Source organism: Sphaerodactylus townsendi, linkage group LG10, assembly GCF_021028975.2.
Source record: "Sphaerodactylus townsendi isolate TG3544 linkage group LG10, MPM_Stown_v2.3, whole genome shotgun sequence".
NCBI lineage: Eukaryota > Metazoa > Chordata > Lepidosauria > Squamata > Sphaerodactylidae > Sphaerodactylus > Sphaerodactylus townsendi.
The window spans coordinates 48,851,108-48,869,552 of NC_059434.1; the positions used below are offsets into that span (position 1 = coordinate 48,851,108).

Genomic DNA, 18,445 nt, shown 5'->3' on the forward strand with positions numbered 1-18,445 from the left:
GCTCTTGCCCCGGCCACACCTGAAAGAAAGGCAGTGGTGCTTCTGCTCCTCAGAGACAGGGTAGCAACACATGAGGCCGGAAGCCTCCAACACCCATATCACAATGAGTTCCCAGAGCAGGAGTGTTTGCAAATTCAGGCTAGAACACCAGCTCTTGGTATGTGGCTGCTGGTATTCACTTGCAGCAGGGCTTGAACGAGCTCTGATTGATGATCTCATTGTTTCAGGTCCCAAAAGTGTCCTAGCATGACTACTGGTCTGCTATGTGAAGAACTCTTTTCTTGTCCTTTTCTTGTTCTCGTTCTCTTCCTGTTTACAGGTGTTAGACTATCCTTACACTTTTTCCATCCTAGTTTCTTACTTCGTAGACTTTCCTCTTTCTTTTCATCGGAAGATTTCAGAATGTTGCGCAAAAGAAAATTATTTTTTAAAATATTATTAGAAATGACAAAAACAATTAAAAACATCATAACATGATGTATATTTGCACTGAGATTTTATGACACATTGAATTCTGAGTATTTGCTAATTCTGTGAGTTTTCTAACAGGTTCTGCCTTAGTAATTTATATTTTTGCTTGTAAATATTTTATTGTAAAACGATGGCTTGTCCCTTAATTTCTGCCTGTTTATCTTTTCTATGTAAAAAATTCCCTATCCCATTCCTTCCATAATGGCTGGCCAAGTTGACTTTTGCTGTCTGATCATACACGACTGATTTCACTAAATCTTTTTCTCCTTCTCTTAACAGCTGCAAATCAAAAAGAACCTTTGACTCCTATATTTAAAGTGAAAGATGAACCTAAGGATGAAGAAAATAACAGCTCTACTTTGCCTCAGTCCAGCTATGGATTCACCCATGAACCTGAAACTTCTGCCCCAAGCATTCCTGAGGAGAGTCTCAAACCACTGGAAGTGCCAGCAAATGTATTACAACAGGACATGTCAGTCAAAGCGGCGTCTGAACTTCTCATGAAACTATCAGGTAGTTATACTCAGCATCTTGTTTTTGCATTCATTCTTATTTTAGCAATAACAGGTCAGAAGTTATGCTCTCCTTCGTGTCATTTGTTATTTGCTACTATTAAGTTGACGGAACTCCAGTATAAAACATTACTGGTTCTTCCTCATGGCACTCCCCCCATACAAGTGTGAGACTGTACAAACTCCATCAACAGCCAGAGCCCTTTTGGATAAAGTCTAAAATGCCATACAGCCCGAATATCTGATATTCAGTTTAATTTTTTTTATATGCTACAGATATTTTATTCCTCCGTCTTGGTGGTGAATACCATCGATCGATCTTATGTTCTTATGCCTGGTATCGACCAATAGCTTGGTTTAATACTGGGAGTGTTAATAAGGACTACAGCAGAACTGGAATTTCTTGATTTGGGGCAAATAGAATGGAGGTGAAACAAACAATTTTGTAAGATCTGTTGACTGTCCATTGATGAGAAAAGCAGGGTATAAATACATAAGATAATAAAAAGGAAGTTCATCATGCAAGTATCCAAACAAGGTACTGTAGTATTTTTCTTAGGGTTGTTTTTCGCCTGCTGAAATACTTTTTTACAAAGCAGGCCATCTGTTGATCCATCCTTTTTTAAAAATCTAGTTGCTATCCTAGGCTTGCCCATCACACCATAACATAGGTAGATAGCATGTTTGTAATGGTGAACTATTGATGATTGGACAGCGCTGAATGCCTCTCAAGCTATTCTGAAGAAAATTTTTATTCTTCATAAAATGTTCAATTTAATAAGGATTTTTTTAAAAAAAATTCCCAACATGGAGGGTAATATAACATTTATTTCCACTGATCAAGAAAAAGTGCTCACGGGTATTGTTCTGGATAGAAATATGGAAATACTTGTGAGGAAAAGAACATGTCTTCTTGCTGTTCTCATGGATATGACGTGCTTGTATTTCTGTGCTGGGGGTTTGGGAGGTCTGTTATTAATTATTGTTCATACAGTTCATCCTGAAAGAAAAAGCTGTACTCAGTGAACATTTTCAAGCATACTATTGATCTTTGGGATGTAAAACTGCACAATATAGGCCGCTCTTGACAGATTTTGGAAACTAAGCAGGGTCAGTACTTGGAAGGGAGACATAGCGAAAGGCAGTGGCAGACCACCTCTGCTTCTCACTTTCCTTGTGGTTACCATAAATCGTTTGTGACTTGATGGCACTTTACATACCCAGTAATATGTTTAAGAAGATACCCATCACAGTCTCACCAATGTGGTCACTAGAGTATTAGATTTTTTGAAGCTGCTGGTGACACCAGGGCCCCTTCCGCACGTGCAGAATAATTCACTTTCAATCCACTTTCAATGCATTTTGCAGCTGTGCAGAATAGCAAAATTCACTTCAGACAGTTGTGAAAGTGGTTTGAAAGTGCATTATTCTGCATGTGTGGAAGGGGCCCAGGAGGTGGAGCTTATCTCTTTCAAAATGGTGTAAGGCTGTACTTGTGTTGGAATGCAGTGTTAGTGTCATGAGTTGCAGAGATGCCCTAGTCAGACATCAGGTACTTGGCTGAACAGAAACGAAGCAAGAAAGTGAAGCCTAAAAAACACTGTGCCCGGCCCAGCCAAAATCTGTGATCTTGATCTATGTGTTGTATTACTATAATGTGGTGGTTTTATATTTGTATTGGCTATAACATTTTTTTTAAAAAATGATTTTTTTTCAATTATTATTTCTTCATTTTTTACCAATTCTATTCAAATGAAATTGTTGAGAAGCTGTACATTAAATCCTTGTTCCTTTCTGGAGTTTTGAAGTCACTATGTGGAAAGAATGTGTTAAAAATACATTAGCAAACCATTTATTTTATATGTGTGTGTGTTTCAAATAGTTCAGTAAAAATTGCTGATGCTGGTATTCCATTAATAAGACTGAAAGCAAAGGAATTAATGGTGATTTACTTAAAGCAACCCACAGTTGATCTTTTTATGCTGGTCAGCATTTGGAATGATATTAACCTCAATCTTTAGTTCTGTATTTATTGTATTCTTTTTGGCGATTTATTTTCAGTTCCCAAACTGTTGTACTTCTTTGAAGTAACATAGAACATAAGGATGTTGAATAACATCTTCTGAAAGAAAAGGCCTTGTCTAGCTTATTTCCTGTAATGCCATTGTTCCCAGAAATACTGAAGCTGATATCACTGGACAGCCCTTTTAAATGGAAACATGTGTTCTACTCAAGCTTAGCTAAATCGTTTAAGACTTGGTGGCAGGTTTTGCCAGAAATGCACTATGCTGGCTTTTATTGTTTGCTTTTCTGTTCCTTTAGAGTATTCATACCTCAGCCTACTTGGCAGTAACTCTAATTTGCTTTAACATTTCTGTGAAAGTTTGGACTGTGGTTTTCAACCAAACAGTGCCCCAATTTCTGGGTTTCCTCTGAGGAACTGAAAGGTCCTCTGAAGTCTCAGCTGCTATCTTCTACCTCCAGATGCCTTGTGTGGTACAGGAAGTCTTTCCTTTCTCATTTCTTTTAATCATGGTTTGTCCTGAAAATGACAGTACAAGAGCCTCAATCTCAGATTTGCCACTTCTAAGACAGTTGTGGCATTTTGCCCTGAATTTATTGCTTAGTATTTCACCTATTGATATCATCGCCTTCAGTGCCTCCTGTCCAACTTTTGCTCTGCCCCACAATATAGGCCTTTTCTGCACAAAGTACTTACCTTACATTTTAAGCATTATGGATTTCTGAGGCTTAGAATTGTATTCTACTATTTTTCTTCACATACCTTCCTTTGTAATGTTGTTTCCTGTTTACTTCAAATAGTTTTGCCTGCACTGGAAGGATTTGTTCTGAGGGGGATGTCACATCATTCATGATGTCATGGATGATCATGTTGGATCCGCTCTCCTTCACCTTTGTTTGTGTTTTGCTCATACGCTCTAGCGTTGATTCAGTCGATCACATTATTGCTAATGCACTTACATAGTGTCCATTCTGTCTGCTCTAATTGGTCACCTCTGCCATAATTGTCTTTTTGAAAACCTGCCTCCTCTGTTTCCTGAGATTCTCTGATCTGAATTTTCAGCTGAGAGGCATTTTATTGCCCATTGGAGAATCTCTGCATTGTGAGAACATTCAGACGTTGTAATCCCCTGTGTTCGAAGTTCCTGCCCTCAGAAACATGTTCTTTTTGGTGCAGACCATTGCAATCCCCCCACAGATAAACACAAAGCAATGCTTCATGTCTGTACCATACCACCCTACAAATGCAAATTTTAATTTCTAAGCTAATCATTATTCTCTACGTCCCTTGCCATACAGACATGCCCCATTTATTTCAAGGTTATGTGTTGGTCTGGCACAAACCTCTCAGCACATATGCCTTGAATTGTCAATCATGCAAGAGCAGATGCAGACACAAAAGAAATTGAAGCAGTCCCAGCTGACCCAAAACACACAGCTCCTTACACTGGAAAGAGTTTTCAGGAGAGTAGGCAGCAACAGACATGAGCAAAACCACAGATGTCTCTTCAATCCCTTTGAATTTGGAAAAGTTTGCACTCAAAATAGAGACCACAAACCAAGGTTCAATCCATCATTACGCAGATCTGTATGCCTGCCCCCCCAAAAACCCAGAGCCCAGTCCTTTTGTCCATTTTTGGGTGCACATATGCTCCATCGAATTATTGCACGTTCAAGAAAAAAAGCAGGGCAAATAATTGTTTGTTTGATCAAAAAAAAGTGTGCAGTGTGGGGAAAAGGGTGAAATTGGTGAAATGCCGGAGCGCACAGCATGGTATAACCTTGCCATGTGTATGTGAAAATTCATTTGAATTTGCACAATATTTGCCTGGGTTCCCATTCACATTCTTATCATGACTGTGGCATTTTATTTCCATGTGATGTTGAAGTTGATATGCAATGAGATGTATTACAGCACTGATGGGAAAGACCAACAGCTCTTCACAAATCTGTAGCCTTTTTTCAAGGCAACAGGAAGGTTAGGGTAGCACTCACTTGCTGTTCACACCAGCATTCTATCACCAATATTATAAATATATTATTATATATTATTATAATATATAAATATATTATTATAAATATATTATATTTTAAAAAATCAAATGCCAGCCTTGCTAAGGTAAGTGACAGAACTATTTATAGTTCTGCCCTTGGAGGAAAAACATCCACCAGTGATGCAAAGTGTACCCTCAAAACTGTTGCAGTGATACAAAGGTACCCTCAAAACTGTTGAAGGCTTTCACGGCCGGATTCCACTGGTTGTGGTGGGTTTTCAGGCTGTGTGGCCCTGATCTGGTAGATCTTGTTCCTAACGTTTTGCCTGCATCTGTGGCTAACATCTTCAGAGGTGTATCATAGAGAGAAGTCACTAGACACAGTGTGTAACAGACTTTTCTCTGTGATACACCTCTGAAGATGCCAGCCACAGATGCAGGCGAAACGTTAGGAATAAGATCTACCAGACCACGGCCACACAGCCCGGAAAACCCACCACAACCCTGAAAACTGTTGTCTTAACTGATCCCATTCTGTCTATGCCTGCCATGTTCCTACTAAATGTGGTGGTTATCCTATGTCTACCATACATTGACCATTTGTGCCTCCTTTGCCATGCTATCTACTTCCTTGGATTGCTCTGTCAAACTCTTTTGGGGCTTAATATACTTATGACACAGGAAGAGTTTCTGATCTGTGTCCAATATTTCACAAAGAGGATTCTTTCATCTCTTCTTTTGGGAGAGATTTTATTAATAAGAATTTGGGGAGAAAGGTCTGTGCAAAAATATGTTTGCCTTTGAAATCAATTTATTAGTTTTTATAACAAATATAACAGCGTGTAAGGGGAAAACAAAAATTTAGAAAGAAAAATGATTGAAAAAAGTTATTTCCTTCCCAAAGAGATCATAGATCCTGGACTAAATCAGCAGATTTAGTCATTCTTCTCCCCCTCCCCGCCCCCCACATATGTGTGTGTGTGTTGTGAAAGCAAGGAACATTCAAGGCAAGTGACTTAGCAGAGGTGGTTTGTCACTGCCTTCCTCTGCAGAGCCTTCCTTGGTAGTCTCTCTTCCCAGTTCCTGCTTTTGGCAAGATCAGCTGTGCCATACCACCCTCCCTCTCCAATGAAATCATTAGGCTAACATAAATATATACACATCTGTAGGATAGTCAATACTGGCCAGACCTTTTGGGGTGATTTTTTCCTCTAAGTTTGCACATAAGACACATGTCAGTTGCTGAAAAGTGGGAGGGCAAGGCCATATTCCACCCCACACATCAGATTTCCTTTTATGGTCATGTGAAGCTGTCTTATACGGAAACAGATTATTGGTTCCTCTGGCTCAGTGTTTTTATTTTGACATGCAACAGATCTCTAGAATCTCAGGCACGGAAACGTCTTTCTAACATCTTTGGGTCAACATCTGCAGTGACAAAACTGCTGGATCCTGCTCCTCTTCTGGGTTCCCTCAAACCCCGTCTGGCACCAGAAATTTTTATTTCCAGAGCTGGCAAACCTAGATCCCTCCTACCCCACCATTCTCTCTTGTGTGTTTTTAAGCAAACTTTTGGTAAAACTAAAACCTCTTTTGCGGGGGGGGGGGGGGGGTCTACCTGCATGTAACAGAGAGCCTGTAGCTGATTTGTGCTGTGAGGGAAGAGAGCAGTTTCTCAGTTATACTGCTATTCACTTAAATTATATTTAAAGTAGTGTGGCAACCAGGTGGAAAACAGCTATTTGTCCAAGATACAGGCATATGGTAAAGATTAAGATGGCAACATTATGTAACTACTGAAAGTTGTTTCAGGTGCAAATTATTTATCCGACTAGAAAGGAAAGGAAAACATAGGACACACGTCAGTATTTGTACAGTAGTGTTTGGATTTCATCATTTCTATTGAGACATATAATGCAACCATGTGTCTCTCTTACTGTATTTATGCAAGCAAGTATAGTACAATAGCTCATGTTATTGTAACATATCTTGAAGTTCTGGATAATTTTAACTAGCATAGCTGCCTTTTTACAATCCTGTTGAATAATAAAAAAATATCCTCTGTATGTTTGCATGGATGATTCCCACCCAGCATTTACTTAGCCTAATACAACAAACCTCACACTGAACATATTCTTGAATATTCCTTTTAGTATTCAGTGTGAAGAAAGCCCCCCCCCAAAAAATGAGAAGTAAAATAAATGTTTTTTTTAAAATCAGTAAGTTTCCAAATATTATGAGCAGAATATTATGCAAACAAAAGAGCCTTTTCCATATATCCTTATATTTATTTTGAAAGCAAGCAAGTTTTCTAGCTACATATAAGTCACCTCAGATGATAACTTTTAAAATATTGTGTTTATAGGATTAATAAAAATTACAGATTCTGTGCATCTTGGTGTAAAATCTACTTGCATTCACATGCAGAACCTATTTTACTTCTTAAGCAGGCAGAGTATTTATTTGGAATCTGTTACATGATGAATCCATCACCTGTGACATTTACATCTGAATGCATGTTCATTTTGTACACGCTTGGCTCTTGTGACTTGGCGAGTTCCGTTGAATCACGTCCAGTTCACAGGCATGTGATCAGATACTCTAGCCTATTCTATTAATGCACTGCATTCATTACATAGAAAAAGAGTGTTTGTTGGAGTGAAGTGGCTTTGCCCAAACAATGACGAAATAATTTCCTGCTAAGATTGTTTGTTAATTTGTTGCTCTGAGGCAAGCGTTACTAGTTTTTATTTACAATTGTTTGGAGGGAGTGTCTAACATTTTGCCATATAAATTGTACCTACTTTAAACCTTTGAAGGATTTAGTCATATGTGAATTTCTGAGACATTATGATTCTTGCATTGTCACTGCCTATATATTTCATACTATAATGTGTCCATTTTTGTAAGCCATTTGGAAGCTAAAAATAAATTACAATGAATACTGTTTATTATGCAAATTCCATAATCCAGTGACTGGAAGTAATCTGAATTGTTTTACAGTTGATATTTTCATGCAGAGTTGCTTATGACGGGATGAGATCATTCGTTGGAGAGGGAACACATAGATTCTAAAAATAAAAAAGTTGGCGTTTCTGCTAAGAACTTAATTGGTAGCTTGCAACATTTTTGGCATATAAATGACAGTACTGAGAAGTATTGCAAGCAATAGAAGAAAGTTGCTGATATGGTAAATTAAGAATATTGCTTTGAGTGTCACAAGAATATTACTCGCAACATCAAGAGATTTATGCAGCTGAGCTGACCAAGATTAAGGTGGCCAGAATCTTGAGAATCTGCACTGTTGCGTTCTTTAGACTAGGGGTGGCCTACCTATGGTGCTCCAGATGTTCATGAACTACTATTCCCATCAGCCCCTGCTAGCATGGGCTGCTTTAGACAATCTAAATTTAGAAGAGTTTGGAGAGAGTTGTGGGTTAGTGGTAGAACATTTGCTATGCATGCTGAAAATCCAAGATTCAGTCCTTGGCATCTCCAGTTAAAGCCTATGAAGTACCATGAAGTACCAAGATCTTTCTCTACCTAATATCCTAGAGAGCTCTTGCCAATTAGAGCGAATAGTATTGACTTAGTATAAGACAGCTTCATATGTCCAGTTATTCCTTTATTCCTTTATTTTCTTCATGATCAACCTAAAGTTAAGCACATTCTTAATCCCCTCAATGAACGGAGTTATCCTTATAATGCTTAACTTTAGTCTGATTTTCTAATACAACAGTTCAGTTAAATCATTTTCCTATCAATGGGCTTTTCTGCATTCTAATTTTCCTTGTTTATGTTTTCTGTTACGGCAGGTAGGGTGGGGGTCCTGTCTGGCTATGTTTTGCTCCCTCTAATGGATGGTTTGATATCACATTGCTTTATGTCTAAGATAAAAACCTGCCATCTTAATCTGCAGGGAGATATTCTGGACATAAAGTGATGTAATTAACCACTAGAGGGAGAAAAACACATACAGAAAAGACATATGTGTGAGAGCCAGTGTTATACAGTGGTTAAAGTGTCAGAGTAGTATATGGGAAACTTGGCTTGAATTTCCACTCTGCCATGGGTAGTTGCTGGTGACCTTGGGCCAGTCATATGCTCTCAACCTTGACCTTGGCAAGTATTTGAATGGAGACCTCCAAGGGATACCAGGGGTGTGATGTGAAAGCAGGCAATGGCAAGCCACCTCTGAACCTCTTCTGACTTGAAAACCTCCTGGTTGCCATAGGTCAGCAATGTTTTGACAGCAATTTCCTAATCTGTTGGGAACATATAAAGCTCCACAGATAGTCTGCTTTTGTTTACTGCAATGCCTAATTTTCAGAGCATGTTAAAACTGGAAAGGTCTATAATGATTAAGGTTTGTAAATCTCCTTGCCTTAACCATTCTAGCCTGATCTCATCAGATCTTAGAAGATAGGCAAGGTCGACCCTGGTTAGTATTTGAATGGGAGACCACCAAGGAAGTCCAGGGTTGTTATGTAGAGGCCAGTGATGACAAACCACCTCTGAGCATCTCTTATCTTGAAAACCCTACAGGGTCACTCTAAGTCATCTGTGACTTGATGGCAAAAAATAAATCTCCTTGGTATAAAGTGAAAAACCACATTAATGTCTGTCTCTCTCACACACACACAAGTACACAAGGAATACACACATCAGTTGACTTGACGTTAAAATAACTGGAAAAGTCATTTGAGGATAGAGGAGATAGGAGCTGGATGAATGCATTGGTGCTCTTCAATAAGTCCTCAGATTGGAGCAGAGGTGCAGGTAGCCACGTTAGTCCATAGAAAAAAAATGTTTTTCATGCCCTGAAGGAAAGGCTTCTGGCCTTCAATTTGCTCAGGATGTACTGCAGATAGAGCAATCCTAAGCAGATCTATGCGGAAGTAAGAGCCATTGTATTCAGTGAAGCTTACTTACAGTGATATGTTTTTAGGATTGCAGCTTTAATTCTGTTAGGCAGTTCTAGGTATAACTGCATTAAAGTTGCCAAAAAAACAACACTACTCAAACCCTGGGAAGAAGGAAAAAATGTGCAACTCCATTTAAGACTGCCAAGGCCTGCAGTTAATCAAATGTCTCTCTACCATTAGCCTGAACATGCAGTATCAAAACCTGATAAACCTTGTATTATTGAAACTGGAGATTAATGTAAAACGATGTACTAGATGTATAGAAGAAATGGAAGTCAAATTTGGTAATACGGCTGAGTGGTTGAAGGGCAAGAAACCCATTATAAGCAGGTCTACCAGTACTCCTACTGAATTATACGCATTATACCTACCCACATATCATAAAACAGTGCCCAAGCTTTCAGACTGAATGACTCTTGTCCTTCTATCAGGCAATGAGATTTTTTTTCATTCTCCTTCCCCTACTTCAGATATTTTAGAGAACTGCTCTTAGAAATAAAGGTTAACTTTAGTAAATTTCTGAAATAGAGGAACAAAAATAAATATTCTCTGAATTCCTGCAGAAGGAGAAGAGTCATTATTCCAATTTGAAAGCTAAGCATGCCTGGTTCCTTCAACTTAATATGATATACATTCCAAACCCATTTTCAGCATTCTTCTCTTGGGCCCTCTCCAGTTTTCAATGTCATTGAAATGTGGTGTTTAAAGCCAGACACTGTATACTAAATACAGCCTAACTGTAGCACAGAACAGACTACTGTTTAGGTAGTGGTTGAGTTACATTTGTTGTGTACATGGTATGTGAGGGTTATTAGATCTCTTGTGTGGAATCTACTGGCATGCTAAAATAAGTTTTAAAGAAATAGCCATTCTTTGAATGATTGTCCTAGAATTTGCTACGAATGGCAAAGATTCTGCTTCCGCTTTGTTTAATCAACTTTGGTGTTTTGCGATGGAAGGAGCTTTATTGTAGAATGTGGTGATTATTTACTGCTTCACATTCTAAGGAAACTAGCTCAAATGACTGTATCAGTTAGTGACAATAAATGTCAGTTAACTGTTTTATTAATAACACTATCAAAAAGACCTGCAAATTACCCTGAAAAGATTTGTCAAAATTGATTGACAATGTGGATTCACTGACTGGTGGGGTAGTAGCTAGTATTCCATGTAACAATGTTCTTCAACTCTGAAAGGAGGGTGTTTGTTTGGTATTAGGTTAGCCATTCCAGTTTGTTGTAACTGAAAACAAAAAGAAGCCTTATGGCACTTTAGAAGCTAGCAGACTTATTGCAGCTTAGATCTACTTCATCAGATGCAGATGCATCGCATGACTTCTCACTGGTAGTGGAAAGTGCCATCAAGCCACAGCCAACAAATGGCAACCATGTAGGATTGTCAAGGCAAGAGTTGTGTTACCGCACTCCCACCAACATGTGAACATACATTCAAATTAAAACGGGGAATTAGCTTTCATGTTTGTGGAGCAAATCAGAATCTTTAACCTAGAGACATGGCTGTTAGTAGCAAGTCATTAGTAGGAAAAGGATGACATAGACCAGATTTGAAAGGAATATAGAGTTTATTGAAGAATTGGGACAATAGTGTGTGTGGGTGGGGGCTTGTCCTAAGCAAATACTAGCTATACTAAACCAAAGCACAGACATACTCATTATCCTATTTAATATAGCAACAACAACAAAACATTTAGCAGAGCTCCTCTAATTTGAAGCAGGAGTTACTTTTTGAGCTCAAGCTGTACGTGTGTGGAAAATGAGGAACAGGAGAGAGGACAAGTGGGAGCAGATGGAACAGAGGGGCCCAGAGCGGGGAGGAGCAAAGTGTGGTGCACTCTCTGTGTGGTACAAATAGGGTTTGGAAAATAGAGATGGGGAATAGATCAAGAAGGAGAGCAAAAATTACCTGTCCTGTTTTGCGAAGAAATCAAGTGAAAAAAAGGCGGGATCCAGTTTGTTTTGGGAATCTACTTAGCAGTTCTGTTGGTATCCAGGATCAGTCCCCATTTACAGGTTTGAAAGCCAGGCTAGTTACACTGTTTTTGGTCGTAGTATAAAATGTGTTCTTTTCAGGAATCCAAAGATTACAACAGAGGATAAAGGAATACTTGAGAGTTGATTTTCTAATCAGGAGAAAACTATAGAACTGAGTAAATGGAACCAGGGAAATGCAACAGGAAGGGCCATTTCTGATTGAATTCAAGAGTACAAAAAGCGGAGACATGAAGCTAAATCATATATTCGACTTTGGGGACAGTGAGAAGAGTTGAGTTGTGGCTTCCAGACTGTCACAAAACGCTTAACATTCAAATCTTGTTAACGGTCTGTGATTGCCTGTCTCTGCATAGCAACCCTGGATTTCATTGGTGATCTCCCATCCAAGTATTAACCCTGCTTAGTTTCCAAGGGTCAAGGTTGGACTAGACGGGACCATCGATGTCAGGGTGAACTGTCACTACTCAGATACGTACCCATGTTTCCCCGAAAATAAGACAGGGTCTTATATTAATTTTTGCTCCAAAAGATGCATTAGGGCTTATTTTCAGGGGATGTTTTTTTTCCCCATGATTTTGCCCCCCCCCCCCCCCCCCCGCCCCATGACCAGATCACCTGTGCCTGTGCCGGGGAATCTCTGCTGGGGAATCTGTAACTAGGGCTTATTTTTGGAGTAGGGCTTATATTTCAAGCATTCTCCAAAAATCCCGAAAAATCATGCTAGGGCTTATTTTCGGGGTAGGGCTTATTTTCAGGGAAACAGGGTATTGACAGAGAAGCGGGGGGGGGGGATTGAAGTGTGAGGTTAAAAGGTCATAAAAGGTTCAACATTTCTACGGAAAACTCAATAGCATACTCAATGGAAAACTCCTCAAGCCCCGCCCTTCTCAGACTCCGCCCCCAACATCTCCCAAGTATTTCCTATTTTAAAAGCCAAATTTTATTTTACTTTTTTGACCCCATGTGTATGTGACTTTTCAAATACACCTGGTGGTTTTCTGCGGTTTGGGTTTACTGAATTACCAAGCCTAGCTGCAATGTCTACTTGTGCCTTTAGATCAGCAATGGAATATCCACACAGGATTAAATGTTTTTCCATTATTTTCTGAATGTTGTCACTGCTTGTGTCAAATTTGTGCTCATTTATTCTTTTCTGTAGTAATTGACCTGTTTGTCCTATGTAGACTGTAGAAAAGTAATGTTGACAGATGATAACGTACATTATGTCAAGCACAAGTACATTACGTCAATGCACAAGTGAATTGAGCCTGTAATAGTACAGCTGATATCCTTAGTGGGTTTTTAGGGTTTTTATTATTAAGAATATAAGAACTAGCCTGCTGGATCAGACCAGAGTCCATCTAGTCCAGCTCTCTGCTACTCGCAGTGGCCCACCAGGTGCCTTTGGGAGCTCACATGCAGGATGTGAAAGCAATGGCCTTCTGCTGCTGCTGCTCCTAAGCACCTGGTCTGCTAAAGCATTTGCAATCTGAGATCAAGGAGGATCAAGATTGGTAGCCGTAAGATTGACTTCTCCTCCATAAATCTATCCAAGCCCTTTTTAAAGCTATCTAGGTTAGTGGCCATCACCACCTCCTGTGGCAGCATTTTCCAAACACCAATCACACGTTGCGTGAATAAGTGTTTCCTTTTATTAGTCCTAATTCTTCCCCCCAGCATTTTCAATGAATTCCCCCTGGTTCTAGTATTGTGAGAAAGAGAGAAAAATTTCTCTCTGTCAACATTTTCTACCCCATGCATAATTTTATAGACTTCAATCATATCCCTCCTCAGAAGTCTCCTCTCCAAACTAAAGAGCCCCAAACGCTGCAGCCTCTCCTCATAAGGAAGGTGTTCTAATCCTTCAATCATCCTCGTTGCCCTTCTCTGCACTTTTTCTATCTCTTCGACATCCTTTTTGAGATGTGGCAACCAGAACTGAACACAGTACTCCAAATGCGGTCGCACCACGGCTTTATATAAGGGCATGACAATCCTTGCAGTTTTATTATCAATTCCTGTTCTAATGATCCCCAGCATAGAGTTTACCTTTTTCACAGCTGTCATTCGTTGAGTTGACATTCCCATGGAACTATCAACTAAGACGCCCAAATCCCTTTCCTGGTCTGTGACTGATAGCATTGACCCTTGTAGCGTGTACGTGAAGTTTGGATTTTTTGCCCCTATGTGCATCACTTTGCATTTTGCTACATTGAACTGCATTTGCCATTTCTTAGCCCACTCACCTAATTTATCAAGGTCCGCTTGGAGCTCTTCACAATCCTTTGTGGTTCTCACCACCCTACATAATTTGGTATCATCTGCAAACTTGGCCACCACAGTACCCACCCCTACTTCCAGGTCATTTATGAATAGGTTAAAGAGCACTGGTCCCAAATTATTATTAGTAGTAAAGCAAGTAAAGCAAAACCTTGAAGGAAGGGAGCAAGCCAGAGCAGCCCTAGAAAAGGTCCACTTCCTTCCCTTCTACAGAATGAACAGGGAATATGTCCAGCAGCCACCACTGGAGATTCAGCTAGTCCAGCAGTTGCCATAGTGTAGTTTTGCCAGATCTTGAAAGACTTTTTCCAGGAGCGGAAAAGAGGGAAAGCTGAAGACTGAGTGGGGGAGACAGACAGAGGTAGGTTGGTGAGAGAAGGAAGCAGAAAAAGAGGAGATGCTTTGGAGGCTGCCAGGGAAAGAAAAGAGATCATAGCAGGGGTGTAATGCCCATTGGGCAAAGTGGGCAGTTGCCCAGGGCGCCCCCTTGTGGCGGGTGCAAAAAATGCAGGGTCCGGGGTTTTTTTTGGTATTTTAGTGGTTTTTCCGTTTTTGGCCTGCAGGGAACGCAGTTTTAGGCTAGCAGCACCAAAATTTCAGGGATGTTTCGGGAGACTCTCCTGATGCTATCACCCAGGTTTGGTGCGGTTTGGTTCAGGGAGTCCAAAGTTATTGACTTCCAAAGAGGGTGCCCCATCCCCTATTGTTTCCAATGGGAGCTAATAGAAGATGGGGGCTAAACCTTTGAGGGTCCATAATTTTGGACCCCCTGAACCAAACTTCATCAAACCTGGGTGGTATCATTAGGACAGTCTCCTAAAGATACCCTGAAAGTTTGGTGCTGCTAGCTTAACAATTGCACCCCTGACAGCAGGCACCCCCCCCCCCCAAGTTTCCCCAGATTTTCTTTTTAACTCCCCACCCCTTTGGCATGGATTTAAAGGGAGAATCTGAGGTCCCCAGTTTAAACATTGAAAGTGATGCTGTTTTAGGGTGGGGGAGAATAAACATCAAAATAGCATCACTTTCAATGTTGTTTAAACTGGGAACCCCAGATTCTCCCTTTAAGGTGGATTTCAAAGGAGAATCTGGGCTCCCTGGTTTAAACACCATTGAAAATGATGCTGTTTGGGGGTGGATTCCAGCATCACTTGTTTAAACTAGGGAGCCCAGATTCTCCTTTTAAATCCATTTTAAAGGGAGAATCTGGGGTCCCCAGTTTAAATAACATTGAAAATGATGCTGTTTCCCCCAATCGGGGGGACTGGATACAACACCATAAAATGTTTTCACAGCAGCAATAAAACATTTTGAAAGCATTTTGAAAATGTTTTCAAAAAAATTATTTCTGCTGTGTGGCATGGCCCATTGCTGTGTTCAGATTTGTGAGTTGGGGCATGTTCTATAATGTGATGGTGACTTTGAAATGACCTGGTGGAAAAAAATCATTGCTTGGTCATGGTGGGGGAGGGCAGCTGCCCATGTGGGGTGGGGGGGCGCCAAACTCCAGTTTGCCTAGATATGACACTGGGCATAGCAACAAGGGGACCGGGGGGTATGTGCGCGTTGCACCGGGAACGCGCCTGGGGGGGCATCAAACTCAGGTTTTGCCCAAGGTTCCAGTTTGCCTAGTTACACCACTGGGACATAGTAGGGGAAGGGATACAGGGAAAAATGAGACACTCCTCTCCAGCAAATCCACAAGGGTCCTCAACTTGTCACATCTTGATGTTTGCTGCTTGAATGCATACATTGTCAAACACAGTCCAAATGAGCTCCCTATGTAAAAAAAAATTGTTAAAATGAATCAAACAGTTCTAAACATCTGTGTGAGGGAATGAGAGACACAGAGAAGTGCAGCTGTCCACCAGAGCAAACCACTGCTCCAGCATGGCCGGGGACGTTCCGAGGCACAGGGCCAACCTTAGTTGGCTTCCAGAGCCCAATCAGCCACCGTGCGCCAATGGAGCCACCATCAGAGATATGCCACAATTTTTATGGCGTACCTCTTTTCCCAGCTATGGGGGATTTTTGTCCTTGTTTTAAAACAAATTGTTTGGGTTTCCCATGCCCAAAAGGACAGAAAAGTCCTTGGGGGTGGGGGGTGGGGCAGAGTGGTGCTGTCCCCACCCACTCGCCAGTATTTTGAAATAAAAGCTGCTTTGGATGTTTTTCTGGGGAATGTATAAAATAAAGTGAAACCAATTAATTTGTAATTGTGTGAAAAGGCAATATCATGGGATCATGTTGGATGTAAAAGAAAAGATTAGAATGTATATAGGTCCCTTACCAGAATGATTTCCTTGATCTTCAAAGAAAAAAAAAATCTCAAAATTCTTTTGAAAGCCTTAGTAATAATGTAGATAAAGTAAAAACTCAGCGAATGTAAATTACAGTTCTAGAAATCTTTATGTAATGAAATAGCATTGTCATATGTTAACTGACAAAGATGTAGCTCAGAAGATCTCTGACTGAGTTCAAATAAAAAGTAGATAAAAGGTCAGAACTTTTCCAATACATATCTAGGATCAAAAAGAATAGTGGTATTTGGAAGGCTAGATTCTTTCCCCTGTGTCAGTTTTACAGTAAAGAGTGAAACAAAAGTTACACAGTATACAATTTCCTTCTTCCACTTTCACTGTTCATATAAAACATGACCTGTATTCAGCCTTTTTCTGCTAAACACCAGAGACAGTGAATACTTGTCATTTTGTTAGCATACCTGGGTATTTGCAATTTTTAAACAATCCTATTAAAAATAAAAATATAACAATGCAGTAAAAATATAAATATAAAATACAGGTTTGCTTACTTATCTTGTTATGTTGCAACAGACATCTGGTGATAATTACGCAGTGCTGTGTGGCATATCTGCTTTTCCAAATTACTTATGGAGATTTAATTAACCTGTTGGTAAGCTGCATTTCCTGAACAGTATGACAATTTTTGGATATTTTTTTAGTTTTATCCTATACAGGGGATACTGCAAAAAGTTCCAGATAATTCCAGATAATTAATTTAACTTAACAGCTCTTTTCACTACAACCATATAAATATATACACACATATAAAGATATACAAACTCAGCTGTATAATCTAAACAATATGAATATCAATGAAAACCTGCATAGTAAATAGCCTGGGTTCATGAACGAAGCTTCCTTTGCTGATGCTATTTCACAGCTTTATAGCAACAAGGATGAATGGTGGGATACAGTACTGTTGTTGTCGTTATTTATTAATAATGACAACAGCAACGATGCTGGATATTTAGATCTACTAAAGACACGGGTAGGAAGGGGAATGAATAGCAACAGCTGCTTTCTAAGCAGATAGGAAAAAATCTATTTGATTGGAGATGGTGAAAAGGTATACAAAATACTCTGAATCTCTTGGGTGCTGTGTGGTTTCCGGGCTGTATGGCCGTGTTCTAGCAGCATTCTCTCCTGACGTTTCGCCTGCATCTGTGGCTGGCATCTTTTGCTGTGGTTGGCATCTGTGGCTGGCATCCTCTGAAGATGCCAGCCACAGATGCAGGCGAAACGTCAGGAGAGAATGCTGCTAGAACACGGCCATACAGCCCGGAAACCACACAGCACCCAAGTGATTCCGGCCGTGAAAGCCTTTGACAATACTCTGAATCTCCTTCTTCCTCCTTGGGGTTGTTGCAAGCCTCATTCTGTTCTTGGAGATATTTTGAGGAGCATTTCAGGCTGCAAGGGAGACAAGAACATTCCTCCCCTCAGCAGAAAATCCTGAAGCAAATGAGCCTTGATAAAATCTCTGTAATTTAGCAGGCTTTTATTGTGTGTGTTTAACATACCAGGCAAACTAAAAATTTGCAAAGTTGATCACATTATTATTTGTTGGTTGGGATTGTTGGAAATAGAAACAAAGAACTAAAATAATTTTGTCATAAGAATGTAAGTTAAGCCTGCTGGGTCAGACCAATGGTCCATCTAGTCCAGCATAGTGTTTCACATAGCAGCTAACCAGTCCCCTGGAGGGCCGAAAAAGCAAAATATGTAGGCAGAGGCCCTCCCCTGAAGATGTGCCCCAACATTGATATTAAGACATTTGCTGCCTCTGTAGATGGAGACAGTCTTTAATAACCATGATTAGTACTCATTGATAGCCCTCTTTTAAAGTTATCTATGGCCGTTTCTGCACGGCAGCAGTGATGGTAGGAGGAGGCAGTGGTGGTTATGGTAGGAGGAGGCAGGCAGGCA

General features: G+C 40.1%; 1 protein-coding gene across 5 annotated transcripts in view; it reads left to right on the top strand.

Annotated features, from left to right (window-relative positions):
• Positions 1-18,445, top strand: part of ZNF827 (zinc finger protein 827) — a 123,679-nt gene that overhangs the window by 53,667 nt on the left and 51,567 nt on the right. For all 5 annotated transcript variants that reach the window (XM_048509168.1, XM_048509169.1, XM_048509170.1 and 2 more), the window contains exon 5: positions 751-984. In XM_048509168.1, coding sequence (XP_048365125.1) covers positions 751-984 — 234 coding nt within the window. The remainder of the gene's footprint in view (positions 1-750; positions 985-18,445) is intronic.